Source organism: Scomber scombrus, chromosome 9, assembly GCF_963691925.1.
Source record: "Scomber scombrus chromosome 9, fScoSco1.1, whole genome shotgun sequence".
Classification (NCBI taxonomy): domain Eukaryota; kingdom Metazoa; phylum Chordata; class Actinopteri; order Scombriformes; family Scombridae; genus Scomber; species Scomber scombrus.
Genome location: NC_084978.1, coordinates 25,235,363 through 25,250,111, shown reverse-complemented (window position 1 = coordinate 25,250,111; position 14,749 = coordinate 25,235,363). Strand labels below are relative to the sequence as shown.

The 14,749-nt window shown below is 37.4% G+C and overlaps 1 protein-coding gene across 3 annotated transcripts in view; it reads left to right on the top strand.

Annotated features, from left to right (window-relative positions):
- LOC133985944 (probable serine/threonine-protein kinase kinX) overlaps positions 1-4,325 on the top strand; it is a 50,425-nt gene extending 46,100 nt beyond the window's left edge. For all 3 annotated transcript variants that reach the window (XM_062425698.1, XM_062425697.1, XM_062425696.1), the window contains exons 13-16: positions 340-502; positions 614-732; positions 1,183-1,276; positions 2,467-4,325. In XM_062425698.1, coding sequence (XP_062281682.1) covers positions 340-502; positions 614-732; positions 1,183-1,276; positions 2,467-2,966 — 876 coding nt within the window. In that variant the 3' untranslated portion in view covers positions 2,967-4,325. The remainder of the gene's footprint in view (positions 1-339; positions 503-613; positions 733-1,182; positions 1,277-2,466) is intronic.
- Positions 4,326-14,749: the final 10,424 nt, after the last annotated feature.

The window sequence follows — 14,749 nt, the reverse complement described above, 5'->3', positions numbered from 1 at the left end:
AATGTTTCTGTTTTACAGTATTTGCACACTGTAAGAAAAAGCTATACTCATAATGAACAAATCTGAAATTCTCCTACCTTTTGGAATAGAACTACCTATTCAACCCCAAACAGCAGACAGATACAGTTAGAAACTAGCAGGTAAACATAGTGTGACATTTAGCAGCTAAAGAACAGATATTTTCCTGAGGAGCTGGTTAGAGCTAAAGTAGAGTTAATATTGGATGTGTGAATGTGTTTACTGTTTGTATCTGCTGCCTCCATGTGGGTAAAACATCAATAAATGCAGCTTTGAGGGACTTCAACTTTTGTATTTATCATCTGATTTACTTTCATTCAGCCTCCCGTCGAGCCACCAGCTCAGCCAACCAGCTGTAAAGTTGAGTCAACGCAGCCAATCAGTGCTAAGCCCTCCATAAGTCAGCCTATCAGCAACAAGCCTGCGCTCCCTAAGAAACCAGAAGTACACGGAGACAGTGGAGTGAAAACCAAGCGTGTCTCAGGTGTGTATACACATACTGTCATTCACATACTGATGCTGTTGGATTAGGGTGTTTGTTAGTAACTGTATGAGACTTACAGAGTTCTTGCTTTTTCCTGCTGTGTTGATTCAGACCCACCTCCAGTTCGTGGTGTTTCTGGTGGATCTAATTCTCCTAGCTGGATCACTATGGCCAAACAGAAACAGAGGATCTATAAGGAAAACTCTCTGGAAGAGATTACTGTCAAGAAGGTAATCTGCGTGAGTGTGCGTGTGTGGTCATGAATGTCTTTGGTGTGAAAACAAATTTCCTACAAAGCTGTGAGGTGACATTGAATAAAGCATTAAATAAAGCAAGTGACTGTGCACAATATTATATGTGACTTGGACTATAGTGAAGTCTCCTCCAAAGGCAAGAACCACAACAAATTAGATGTTCACTTCCTGTTAGAGGTGCATCAAAAGATACAGATACAGATATCAAATAAAGTTAGTTGTGGCATTCTTGTAAATCAAACTTTTGCAAAATCTTTCAGAGATAAAATGCATTTGGATGATTGTGTACCCTCACGTTTATTCACCTCCATCTGTATATGTATACAGTGCATCACCACACATTTACACCCACTTGTAGTTCTATACAACAACAGGCTGCGTGAAAGAATGTGTATTTTAATGGAGCGTGCTGCTCTCTGTCATCAGGAGGAACAAGAGAGGAAGTCTTCGCTGCCAATGTACGTCAGCTCAGCTGCAAGCAGGGAACAGAGCCACAAAACTTCTGAATCCACTGGCAAAGGTCAGAAAACACACACACACACACACACATACACACACACACACATACACAAGTCATTTTAAATTGAAAAAGAATGTTTTGGGGTTTTTTAAATTTCTTTTTCAAACATTTATTCATTCAACAACTTTTGTTTCTTCACTTGATTTAAAAATGTGTTTCCTTTTCAAAATGCTGCATAACCACAGATATCTTTGAGCTTAATAAATACACAAAACACCTTAATTTCAGTATTTTTAATAGTGAACCCTCCCTGCCTACCATTTGTTGTGCCAACCTGTTGCTTTGAAGATCATTTTTTAGCAATGTAATGCTGCCCTCGTGTGGCAAAATACTGCTACTGCAACTGACCTAAGAACATGAACCTGAAACTGCAGGTTCTCTCTGATAGTTGATGTTTACCTTAGTGACACATGACAACGTACTCAAACTGGCATGAGTAGTTGTACAAAAGACAACTGTGAGTTATTTTATTTGATGAGAAAGATGATAAAGGTAATGAAACAAAAATTTAGTTATGGATCTTACAAAAAATACAACAAACCAACTATTCTAGACTACAGACAGCAATATCAGTAAATAATGTTTTAAATCATACTAGTGTTCCTCACTTTTATGTGTCATTAGTGTGATTGCTGTGCAGCTGCAATATTTGGCTCACCTGTAACTGCAAATTAATCTGCATAAATATGCATACTAATGAGATATTACTGCGTTTGGTATGCATCTCCTCCTCCAGTTTAAATGCTACCAAGACGAATGATAAGTAAAAGCATGATTCATTCTTTGTAGTTTGGCTATATTGAGAAATCTACAGAGAATTAATCATGATGTGTTTTTTAAAATCCCATAGACATCTATTGTACTCATATTTCATCCATTGTATACGGTACAACCCCCCCCCCCCATTTCAAAATGCCCAGTATTGCATAGTGATTAACAGTATATGTCTCATGTATTTATCTCATTATCATGATGTGCAGTTTATAATATATATAATGTAGGTATTATAGGTTTACCCCATTGTATCTATGTCTTATTATGTATACACAGTAAAAACTCATTAAGATCAATGAGTTTTCATATGATTATAAACCAATTCTTCTTCAGGAAATTCTTCTCCATGAAATTCTTTTCTTGTTTTGTTTGTTTGACACAGTCTGTTTGTATGTTTTTTTTATTTTTTCCTCTAGTGAGTTCGTTGGAGACCAGTAAGTTTTCAGTGTCTGTAGAAAAGGAGACCAGGAGGGCTCTCTCCCCTCCGACTCCAGTGCCAGCCCAACCTCCAAAACCCCAGTCGCTGCCCTGCCCTGTCCCTCCAAAACCTCAGCCTCCCCCTGCCTCTGCCAAACCCGCACCCCAGCCTACCCCAGCCCAACGATCCTTTTCCCCACCTACTCCAGTTCCTGTTCCCCAAAAGCCTCTGTCTTGCACAAGCCCACCATCTCTCTCCAAACCTGCCCCCTCATCCAAGCCAGTGCAGGCCCAGAGCACAACAGTCACCTCGCCTCCTTTCTCATCGAGAACCGCCTCACCACAGTCTGGCTCGAGAGCTCCAGCACTTTCTGGCCAGACACCGTCCACCCAGCGAAGCCTCCCTTCCTCAGATTCGCCACAGGACGAGCCGCCATGGATGGCCCTGGCCAAGAAGAAGGCCAAAGCTTGGAGCGAGATGCCTCAGATAGTCCAGTGATGGGCGCAAAGTGGTGAGGAAGGTCTAGTGAGGAAGGTCAGTGTACACACTGTATACACTCTAGGAAGGTCAGTGTATACACTGGCCCAATGTGGCTCAAAAAGGCCCAATGGGGTCAGATCTGAAAGGAGATTGGAGTGATGCCCAAGTGGGCCAAGACTCTGGATGGACCCGAATGCATTTGCACACAAAGAGATGTTGTTGTTTTTTTGTCGTTTTCTTACTTCCTGGTTTCTATTCTGGCTTGAGGCTTCGGATTGGTACAAACTCACCAATCAGACAGCCAAAATCGGGCTCAGTTTAACCCCCTCCTCCTTTATACATCCTCATTTTGAACAGTTTGCCATTTTTTCTAATCGGCAGGTCAAGACCCATAAAAATTAATGACTTACTTGAGGTTGGATTCACACATTTCTACAATTTTAGTATATAATAAGGTGCCTGAATGAGAGACAGGTTAAGTAACACACTTAATATCACTTAACATTTCACAAAGAAAAAGAAGCAGACGCTATTTCATAAAGAAGATACTTTATTTACATTAAATTGGTTAAGGATGAGGATAAAAAGGCGAAGGAAATCTTGAAGTTAGAGATGCATTGTTTTGTCTTAAGAATGAGTGACTGTCCGTCAGTCTCAGTGTGTATGTGTGTTTATTTTATGGCAGTGATTCACGCTCACACTTTGAGCAATGTGGACGATATTATCTCTCAGGAGAGTAAAAATGGGACAACATCCAAGTTAAGCTGAAGAGAAATGTGCTGGAGTTCAGGTGCAAATTTGCTGATCCACATTTACTCAAACTGCTGTCTGTGTATCAAGTTCTTTAGACAAATATATTTCTCCTTACATGAACTGCAGACACTAAACTAATGATGTTCAACGTGTTTGTGAGTGCTGAGTGTGTCGAACATCTTTCAGGTTGTCGGTGTAAATTATATTTTTAATTTTCTTTCGATATTTTGCATAAATAACAGATTATCTGTCAGCATCCTACAGAAATCTATGATCTCCAAACTATCATCACACTGACTTAAGTCTCCTTTTTAAATGTTTTTTTTTACCCGCATCATCATGTTTGCAGCCTGATCCAGGTTGTTATAAATGATTTTTACAACAACCAAACATGTAAATGAGACAGAAATGGATACACAGCTATAGTAATCAGTCATCAGGAGATTGGTTTGCTGCAGGATGCAAAGCGTCACTAAAGGAAAAGCGAGTTTCACAATTGAAAGTTGACTTTGTATCAAATAAATCTTATCTATCACACAGTAACTATATATGTTTTATGCATTTGTTTTATTTTGTATTGCCTTTTGAGAATTTGTCTTGTACATAAAATGTGCAGTAAATAACAAATGAAATCACTTGACCAGTGTTTTTATTTCTCAACTCTCTGTATGTCCATGTAGTTTATTTTTTTTAGTTTAGTTTATTTCAGTCATTAAACTTAAATACACATGAATAAATAGGGTGAATGATCGTATGTCCCTGTTTGTCTTCATCTCCATTAGAAATGGTGACATACCAAAAGGGGAAATAAATAGATATGTAAATAAATACCCTTTATAATAATTGGCTGTGTATATATAATGCACATATAATAATACAGAGTTCAGCAGAGGAATTATAAAAGGGTCATATTCATTTATAGTACATAAAACAACAAGCCATTCGAAGATGAAACCTTGAGCATACATTTTCTTGTATAAAGCATTTCATTAATTATTTCAATTTAATTGATTTTTTTTAACCCAGATATTTTGCCACCAGAAAGACTTTTTTATTACTTTCATAGCATTACCAGTTTTTCTCTTCGTTTTTTTTTTTTTTTTTGGCCTTTTGGGAACATCTCTGGCCTGATTAGCTGTGAATTTCTTTCCCCCTGAAAGAATGGAAAACCAAAGAATAGTTGGATTTTTACAAAAATGATTATTATTTAATGAAATGTGATCCAAACCAAATCAGTGGCAGAGAAGCCTGTTAGAGGGACAGCAGGGGAAGCTAAGAGGCCGTCCCCTGGATAGAGGGTCTGCGTTTCATTCCCAGACACAGCCTAATGAGTCACAGAAGACATTATACAACGCTTTTCATTATACAACTGTTATACAACAGTTTTCATGGGGCCCCGATGATGAGTCAAATCTGTGTGTCCCTTTAAGCAAAATACTAAATACCTAAGTGCTTAATTAAAGACCAACAGCACATTTGTAAAATGCAAATGAAAGGTAGAACTGGAATGAGACGCCCCAGAAATCTAAAACCAGCTCCTCCATCTACACTCAACAATGAATTAGCTGGTTGTATTTAAGTGGAGCAACAGTTTCTCACAGCTCTACCCCTCATATATCAAAGAAATAGGTCAACATTTTAGGGCATGGACTTTGCTATCTTGTGGAGAGTTAGGTAAGAAGCTTGATACTACTCTCGTGTCTGGGCATTGAATGTGGAGCTGGAAGTTGATTAACTGACTTTGGAATGAAAACAGGAAGTAGCAGGAAACCGCTACCCTAGCTTTGGAAAGAGTTTTAATAAGTATACGTCAAACAGTACCTCTAAAGATGATTAATTAACATAATATCTCTTTTGTTTAATCCAAACAGAAACTGAAGAGAAACAGGAGCTGCTTGTAGTTTTACTGCAACTAAACTATTTCAGAGCTAGCCAAGCTACAATCACTGTTTCTTGTCTACAGCTTCATATTTAACAGAGTGGTGTTGATTTTCTTCTTCATCCAACTCTTAGCAAGAAAGTCAATAAGCATATTTCCAAAGAAAATTCTGTCAAACACACTTAAATCTTTATGCCTCACTGTAAAGTAAATTATATTTTTGTGAGAATGGCTTTTTTTGGGGGGGGGGATAACTAAAAGCTACATTAGCACAAGGCTATGGTTTCATGTGGGATGGAAAATAAAACCTGGTCAGACCAGTATTAAACCATCATATTGATCTTAAAGCTGAAACATTTTACTTTTTAAATTTTAACTAGTATCTGCATTTTATTTTTCGATTTTCTATTTTGGATTTCTGATGTAACTTATCAACAATCAGTTCTCTTATGATACATCCCTGCACTCTTGCTAAAGTTTCTTTTATAATTCAATATATGATGCTAGCTTATTAAGAATGTATGCCAATCATAGATATTTAATCATGGGGATGGCCCAAATCAGATTATTTCATTCCTTATGGGGGTTCAAAAGTAATTTTAATTCATCAAAGTCATGTATTTATTTATTTATTGTCAGTTTTGAGCCTCCATACATCTCTGAACATAATAAGAACTTCCCATCAGCAAACACTGACACTTACAGTCCTCTTATGATCCATTCCTGCACTCATGCTAAAGCTTCTTTTATAATGATACATTCCTGCGCATGTATTTGTGTGTGTGACTTTCTGCCTGTGTGGGCCAGAATTTAAGCAAAATGTTTGCTTGCATGCACCGTTGTGTGTGTACAGCGTAAGTGAATGTTTGTGTATCTATGATTGATGGCCTACAGTTTGTGTGTGTGTGTGTGTGTGTGTGTGTGTGTGTGTGTGTGTGTGTGTGTGTGTGTGTGTGTGTGTGTGTGTGTGTGTGTGTGTGTGTGTGTGTGTGTGTGTGTGTGTGTGTGTGTACGTACAGGAAGCTGTAATCAGTGAGAGGGGCTGCTTGAACTCCCCAGATGTCTTTTCTGGGTGAGTTAGGTAACGCTGCTGTTGCCCTACTTCTCGTTCTGATACACACACTATCGCACACACACACACACACACACACACAGACACACACACATGCTGCTCCAAAGTGGACCAGCCAAGATGTACGATGTGCGTGCGTCCGTGCCAAGTATCCATAGCGATGACTGCTGGGCGCTGACCTTCTCATTTACAGGTTATATAACCAACCAACTTGGCAAGAATCACAGAGGTGAGGAGAGGAGGGGGGGGGTATTAATGTTGACTTATAAGGTACCTCAATAAGTAAGTGATTACACAAACTTATGAAAGACTTTCACAAACGACAAACAAGATACTAAACCTATCACAGCTCCGATGAATATGTGTTAAAGATTAAATATTAACAGTTAATAGTAGTCACGTGTCTGATATGTTGACTAATGATGATAAAACTGAGATAAGATGTTTACTGCACAGCTGATAGTAGATGAGCAGATAGGGAACACGTGAAGAGAGAGAGGGGGGATGACATGCCATATAATTCCTCTCAGCTACCAGGGTGCTCCCACTGTGTTTTGGGGACATGACACAAGATAACATCTTGTTCAGGCAGCAGGGAACAAACTGGACTTCCTGAGCTTCTACATGAAACACAGCACGGGGCTCAGTCAGACTGACCTAACCTCCCTGACCCCTGTGTATAAACTGGAGGGACCCTGAGTTGGTGAGGTCTGACTCTCACACAATCCCCGTTTCCAAAGACATCGCATTTATAAATTAACACCACGACGATGACAACACAGGCTTGTTTAAACAGCATATCATGTCACTGCTCAGCTTTCTGGTTCCAATTAAGATGAAAAGTCCTGATTCAGTCTCCTCATTTTCTAATTAACACCACGTTTCATCACACAGGTGAAGCTGTAACTGATTGCCTGCCGCCACATATTCTTAATGACTGACTGTAAAACATTGATGATATATGAAGTCATGACAGAATTAATTTCATGTTTTAATCTCATGTAAGGGCTGTAAACTTCATCTGTAAGAAGATATTTAGAAAAACACGCTCATATCGTGACTTTTGTTTGTTAGCGGTTGCTCTTAATTGGAGCTGAAGGCTGATCTTGAAAACAGATGTTTGTATTAAGAAATTATGAGAAACGGAAACTTGGCACTTTTATAAAAGTGGAACTGATGTGTCATTTGATTTTCACTAAAAGTTTTGAATCTGTTTCAGAAAGTCTCTTACGAGCAGTAAGCTGCATACGCAGTAGTTTGACACATTTATACACAGACTGATCATATTGAGACGAATGATAGCTTATATGAGCAATATGATCGTTCATATGTGTTTATTTTCTTCAGAGGTGGTTGTTTGTATGTTAAACAGATTTATACAGATAGTTTATTGGAGCAGTTGGAATGACTTCAGATCATTTGTGTTTCTAATTGGCAGAAAATAATGAGCTGTAAATGGAAATAACCTCAAGGATGAAACATGACTCTCAGGCTTCTCAGGAAAGAGATGAAGATGTGATTTGTGCTCAAAAGTTCTTGTTTGTAACAGTAACCTGCTTATAATCTTCTAGTTTAGTAAGTCAGGATGATCAGATATATATAATACAATATTTATATATGAATTCTGCATATTCTCACCTTATAGTCAAAGCTGTCGTGTTACAAGCTTAATTAACACAAATTTGTGGGAAGCAATAAAACAATGTTACTACTTTCTAATGAGGCACTCTATCTACAACAATTTTAAGTTATAACTAACAGCTTTATTAAAGTTTAATACAGCATTTACTAATGATTTATGGATCAACCAGACCTGGCAACATGTGAGTTGGCAGCTTGTCAAATTTCCTTTGTTTTCAGCTGCTTAATTCATCAGGAACACTCTCCGATTTACCGTTTGATCCCTGAACATCTGGGGAAGAGGAAAACATCTGGAAAAGAGCAGAGCATCAAAAAGAGCACAACATCTGGACCAAAATCCAAGTATTAACAACTTAAATAATGCACACTTGATGAATGTATAGCAAAGTGAAACCCTACTCATACATCACAAATATTTATAAGTGACAGCAAAAGGAATTTTCAAAACCTGGTTGATAACTATGATCTTCTAAATATTCTATAGCTGATGTATAAAGTGCTACTAAATGATGTATTAACCATTAATAAGTCACAACTTACCCTTCCTAAAGACAGATTATTAGAAACCCTTTTGTTTTATTATTACTGCTGTAAAAACAATAGACTGTGCTCTTAAATCTGCACTTTATGGAGAAATGTGGGATAAGATAATGCATAGGGAGCAGTTTCTGTCCTGTCCTGTGATGCCTTCCTATCTGACAGGTTTGCGTCGTGACTTATTTGCATAAACACGACAGAGCCTAAATACCTAAACATCTACAGTATGCAATACCCCGGTCTCATTAAAGTCTCTACGCCTCTATATTTAGAAGCACTGGGATCGGCGTAAGTAGGCCTTCAAAACCTCTGACAGTCCTTATGTGACTGCAGCAGCCCAACTTGCTAATCTGCAGAGTAATTATAGCAAAGAGCAACAAATACAGAGCGAGGCTAGACTGTCACATTTGCCCTCCGTGTCTGTTTTGTCATGTTTTTTTGCCTCTTTGTGTCAGTTTCTAACCCCCGCCGCCTGACCGACCTACATTTGCATTGCTTGCATAAACTGTCTGTCTTCCTGTCTGTCCGGCTTCCCCCTCTCTCTCTCTCTCTTTCTCTCTCTCTCTCTCTCTGTCTCTCTCTCTCTCTCTCTGTATATTTCTGTCATTCAGCTACACATTAACAGTCTGTGTATTTTTCCTGTGAGCGTGCAGCTCAAGCATATTGGATACATATGTACGTGTGTCACTTTCTCTGGTTTTGATGCCAAGTTTTAAAAAGCTTGGACTCTCTTCATCCACATGCAACATTTCTCTCACACATTCTCTCTTTCTGTAACAACAACTTGTTTCTTCTTCCAAAGTCTTTTCTTGGCTTTTCACACATGTGTATTCTTACTTGTTTACCCCCTATACACACACACACAGACACAAACAAGTCAGCACCCTATTTCTTCTTCGGAGTAAAATGATTCGGTATCCATTGGTGATTTTCAGACTTTTCTCCAGAGATTCCTTTAGAGGAATGTTTTCATGACCTAAATAGATTTTTTTGGCCATAGTGCAAAGATGCTGACCAAATGTTGAAGAGTTATTCCCTTCCAGCTAACTGTTAGAGGAATGACATATTCTATAGGTGCCTTTGTTGATAGCTAAATATGAATGTGCCAGTGTTGCATTCATCTCACTTAACCTCATCAACCTGAACTGTTACCCTGCTTCATTCCTCTTTCCTTGTTTATTAACCTTTTCCATCCTCATTCATCACTGTTGAAATCAACAAATCTTTATTTTAAATTCAAGTGAGGATACAGTACAAATTACAGCAGGCTACATATTTATGGAGACGTCTATATAATGATGCACATTTGATAAATAACATTAGATGAAACCATTGAAAAAGCAGCTTCATTGTGGGGCTGAAACATGCTGATGTCATGACAGAGTTACCAGAGTTAAAATATATGTGAAAACTGGCCAAGATTAGTAGAATAGAATTTAAGGGAGCTGTAGTGAGCAGTAAAAACAATAACAACATCAGCTGTCAATTTAAACAAGTGAGAAAATAATATTAATAATACAGATGAGAAGGTTGATTTGCTAAATCTGAACCTAACCTAGCATATGGTTAATTTAGTTTAGCACTGAGGTTGTTTTTTGTGTGGATTAAATAGTTCAAACAGACTAGAGGCCAGATTCACTTCCTGTGAGGCACTGGGGCAAAAGTGCATTGCTGGGCCCCAAATTGACCCCCGACTACACACAGCAGTACTGAATTATTAGATGATCGATCATTAACTGACTAACAGAAATTAACTGGTAACAATTTTAATAACTGGTGGAGTCATTTTTGAATGCAAAATTCCCAAAATTCACAGGTACCAGCTTTTCAGAAGTGGTTATTTACTTATTCTCTGGTTTTCCATTATAGTAAATTCAACATTGTTGAGTTTTTGACTCAGATGAAACAAGTATTCTGAATATGTTAATTTGGGCTGTAAAGGGAATCATGATGGGCATTTTTCACTATTTTCTGACATTTTATACAGTGTATAATTTATTGATTATTAAAGAAAATAATTGTCAGGCCTATTGATAATGAAAATTGGTTGCAGTCTTAAATAATTCCTATGATGAAATAATATATACCATGCCCTCAGTGTTGATTTGATTTGAACTTTGAGATCAGTAAATCAGTGAATGAAAATCACCATAATTGGATTTGCATCTGGTTTTAACAACACAATGTTGATTAAGCTCACTTCACTCACTTCATTGTTGTGCTGTCATTGTGTTATGAAAGTTATCAGATCACAATAAAGGATCTGATTCATCTAGTAAATTATCGATTCAAACTCAGTGATGTAAACAGTAATCTGAGCTGTTACTTCCTAAGAAGACCAGTCAACCCCAAAGAACACAAACAAAAGAGAAGTCAGGCTCATGTCCAGTCCAGTGTGTCCTTTATCCCTCACAGGACAAAGAACACAAACCTTTTGGTTTATTACCAAGTTGGAGCTTCAGACTGTAGTGTTGCAAACAGAATGCATACTAAAGTTTTACTATCAAAAACAGACATATACAGAAAACATCAGAGAGATGTCAAGGCATACATTCATCTTGTGCGAATGCACCTGGACACATTTAGAGGCCATGGAGCTTTACAGGAGTTTAACAACCTTTGAAAGAAGCAGGCAATGTAGTTACTGTCAATTCGTGTATTTGAAAATGTGATGAGCGCTTGGTGTAGCCTGGATTCATATGTGAAGATATTTAGAGGCCAAACAGTCAGCTGAGCAAGACTGTTGCGTAAGAGTTGCCACTTCAAGTCCCAGAGCTGTGACTGGAGAGATTTACACACAGCAGGAGAACAAGAAATCATTTCATTTAACAACTACATAGTGTCCTTGAACACAGCACGGAGCACAAGCTATTCCAGATGTGAATGTGTGAGTGTGACGCTCATTGTTTCTGCAATCACTCCCACAAACCGGTGCTTAGTACAATAATTTAAACAGAAGCTTCAAGAGATTTTTCACTTTGTTTCCAAGCTGTTCCATTTGCCAGGGAGGGTAAATCAAGCGCCCCTTCAAAGAGATCAAATATTTGGGACGAGTGTCAAATATATCACGCAGAAACCACTGATTTTACAGCTTTGCAGTTTTAGTTGAAAAGTCACATAATCTCTCCAAAATGTGAAATGTTGATTAATATGGTGCAATTGTTGAGCTTAAAATGGGCAAAAGTAACACAAAAATACATATTCGAGCACTGATGGGACACTGATGATATTAAGTATTTGTTTAGACTCAAATTCCACTTTCAACACAGACAAAACAACAATAACAGAGAAATAACAAAATTGGGAAGCATTATTTTTCTTTCTCTCTCTTTGTGGAAGTGCTCGTGGAGGATGCCAGAGGTAGTTACACTTCTTTATAAGGTCAGTGGTTGAATCCTGAAAGGTCAAGATGTCAATGAGCTTACTGTTTTTTGCATAGCTGGATGACCAAAAAAGTCAAAAAGATCCAACTTCTATATTTGCATCATCGTCATTTTCACAGGACTACGCTTAACAAACTGGAAGCTTCGAAATCTTTACCGAGCACAAACCTGCAGCTCACAGGAAGTGTTTGTGGGTAATCACAGTTATTTGTGAGTTTGGAGTGCTACAGAATATCAAAATGATACCATCACGCTGAAAAAGCAGCTTAAACTCATCCTGACCTTAAAGGATTCAGTACTTGTACAATAAGACAAATATCACTGTATTCATATTCCAACTGGGTCATAGCTTATTACCTGTTCTGTTTCCTAATTAACACCTTCTTGTCTTTGTGTTAATCCAATATACGTCAAAAATATGAATCCATTCTTATATATTTTAAAGAACAAAATGTGTAGATATAAGCCGATTAGCTTAGCTTAGCATAAAAACTGAAAATGTGGGAGTCTAGCATGACTCTGTAAGCACATACCAGCACATCAAAAGCTCACTAATTAATAAGTTATATCTTTTTTGTTTAATCCGTATAAAAAATAAAAGGTTCAGAAGTTTTGGTTTTAAACGTGGTTATGTACTGGACTAGTTCTTGGCCGGGTGCAGTGACTTCGTATGCTAAGCTAAGCTAACTGGCTATGGCTTCATATTTACTGTACAGACAGTGGTATCAATCTTTTTGTCTAACTCTCAGCCAAAAAAACAAATTAGTGTATTTATTAAAATTTCAAACTATTCTTTCCTTGGATTAAAGATGCTTTGACTGATACAATTGTAGTGCCAATCAGAAGGGATTTTGGTTTAGCCTTGTAAGTTTGAGTGGTGGCTTTTTAAAGGTTTTTGGTTTATGTTCACATAGAACAATATATTCTATTCTATCTTTTGTGTCAAACAAATGAATGATTATCTTAAGATGTTATTTAGGAAACCCCAGATTGCCTCACACTACATTAGTCACCATTGCAGTTCATACATCAACATGAAAACGGAAGAAGTCCAACTTAAGGCACTAGAACTGCTGTCACAGATGAACAATAATGCACAGATATCAGTTTTGAGCCAAAATGCATGTTAGTGTCATGATTCAACTTTTGTTTCAATTCTTTCAAATTAAATTAAAAAAAAAAAAACACTGGCTCTTTTGTCACTTTACTCATTTTTAAAAATAGTGAAAAAAAGAGTAGATTTTCCCTTTAACTCTCCACGTCTGTCTCTGAATACGAAATATTTTTTTGATATGCTTTTAAACTGGAATTGTACACTGCCGAGTTTGAGCTACTAATCTTAGCTTCTTAGTGGTAATTAGAAAAAAAAATTACAGGGGCTATTAGTTTATACATAGTGGAGTGATAGTTGGAATTTTTGTTTCCCCCTGGTTTCCTCAAATCTTAACATTAACGTTCAGTACTTTAAATGCCTCTTTAGACAAGCGTCTTCAAATCTAATTTAACACTTGCGTGGTAAATTTCAAATTGCATGCATACACTACTTTGCACAGTATTGCTGTTTCATTCTGTGTCATATTGCAACCTTCTGACTGTGATGAAAAGCAGAAATAAAACATCAATACAATATCAACAAATTATGGTGGGGAAAATATCAAAAGTAAAAAATGTTTTACTGTGCTATTACACATTATCAGTTTCTCCATTTTTACAGCATTAAATGGCTTTGGCCCTTCAAATACAACACAAATAAAGTGATGATTAGACATGACACTCCCTGCACATTAAATAAGGAGAGACAAACATACTGGTGAGTGAAGAGAATTATAAAATACAAAGAACCCGATTGACGTAGAAACATGTAAAATCAAACACGTGTATAAAATAAAAGATTTTGAAGGCAAATCTCGACAATGTCTTGCAGAGACCGGAGTTCCGTTTGCCAAATAAAAACAGTTTTGTCACAGACATCGGCAAGGCCCCGAATAGTCTCAAATTTTTCTTAAAAATGCCTTTAATGCTTTCCTCTTGTTTTAATTTCAATTTGTGCTTGTTTCCTTTCTGTGAAAATTATGTTTTGAATGAACACATTTCCATTAAAAGGTGAAAAATAAACCTAGTATGATGATAATTTAACTGTAAATAGTTCCACATCATGTTTTTCTGTGGATACAAGGCACTGGCCTTAATTAATAGCAGTCAACTCTGATTGAAGCATATCTTAAATGCTAAGAGATGCCTCACACTATAGGAAGAGCTTTAACATGCTAATTCAATCCACCAGAGGATTTTACTTTACTCTGTGGAACTTTTCGGACTTAAATATCCTGAGGCCTGTCTGTGTCGTTACTTTCCCTTACTTAGAGTGAAAGTGCAAAATAAGTCAGAATAAATACTGAAATAATATACTTTCTGCATTGTTCACTGGCTCGCTTTATGCCCGTGAGTATTACAAATATCTCCAAATATGATGAAGTCAACATAGCTCAGATTATGAAGGGCCAATAAAAAACACTAAACAGATTTGGGTCACCAG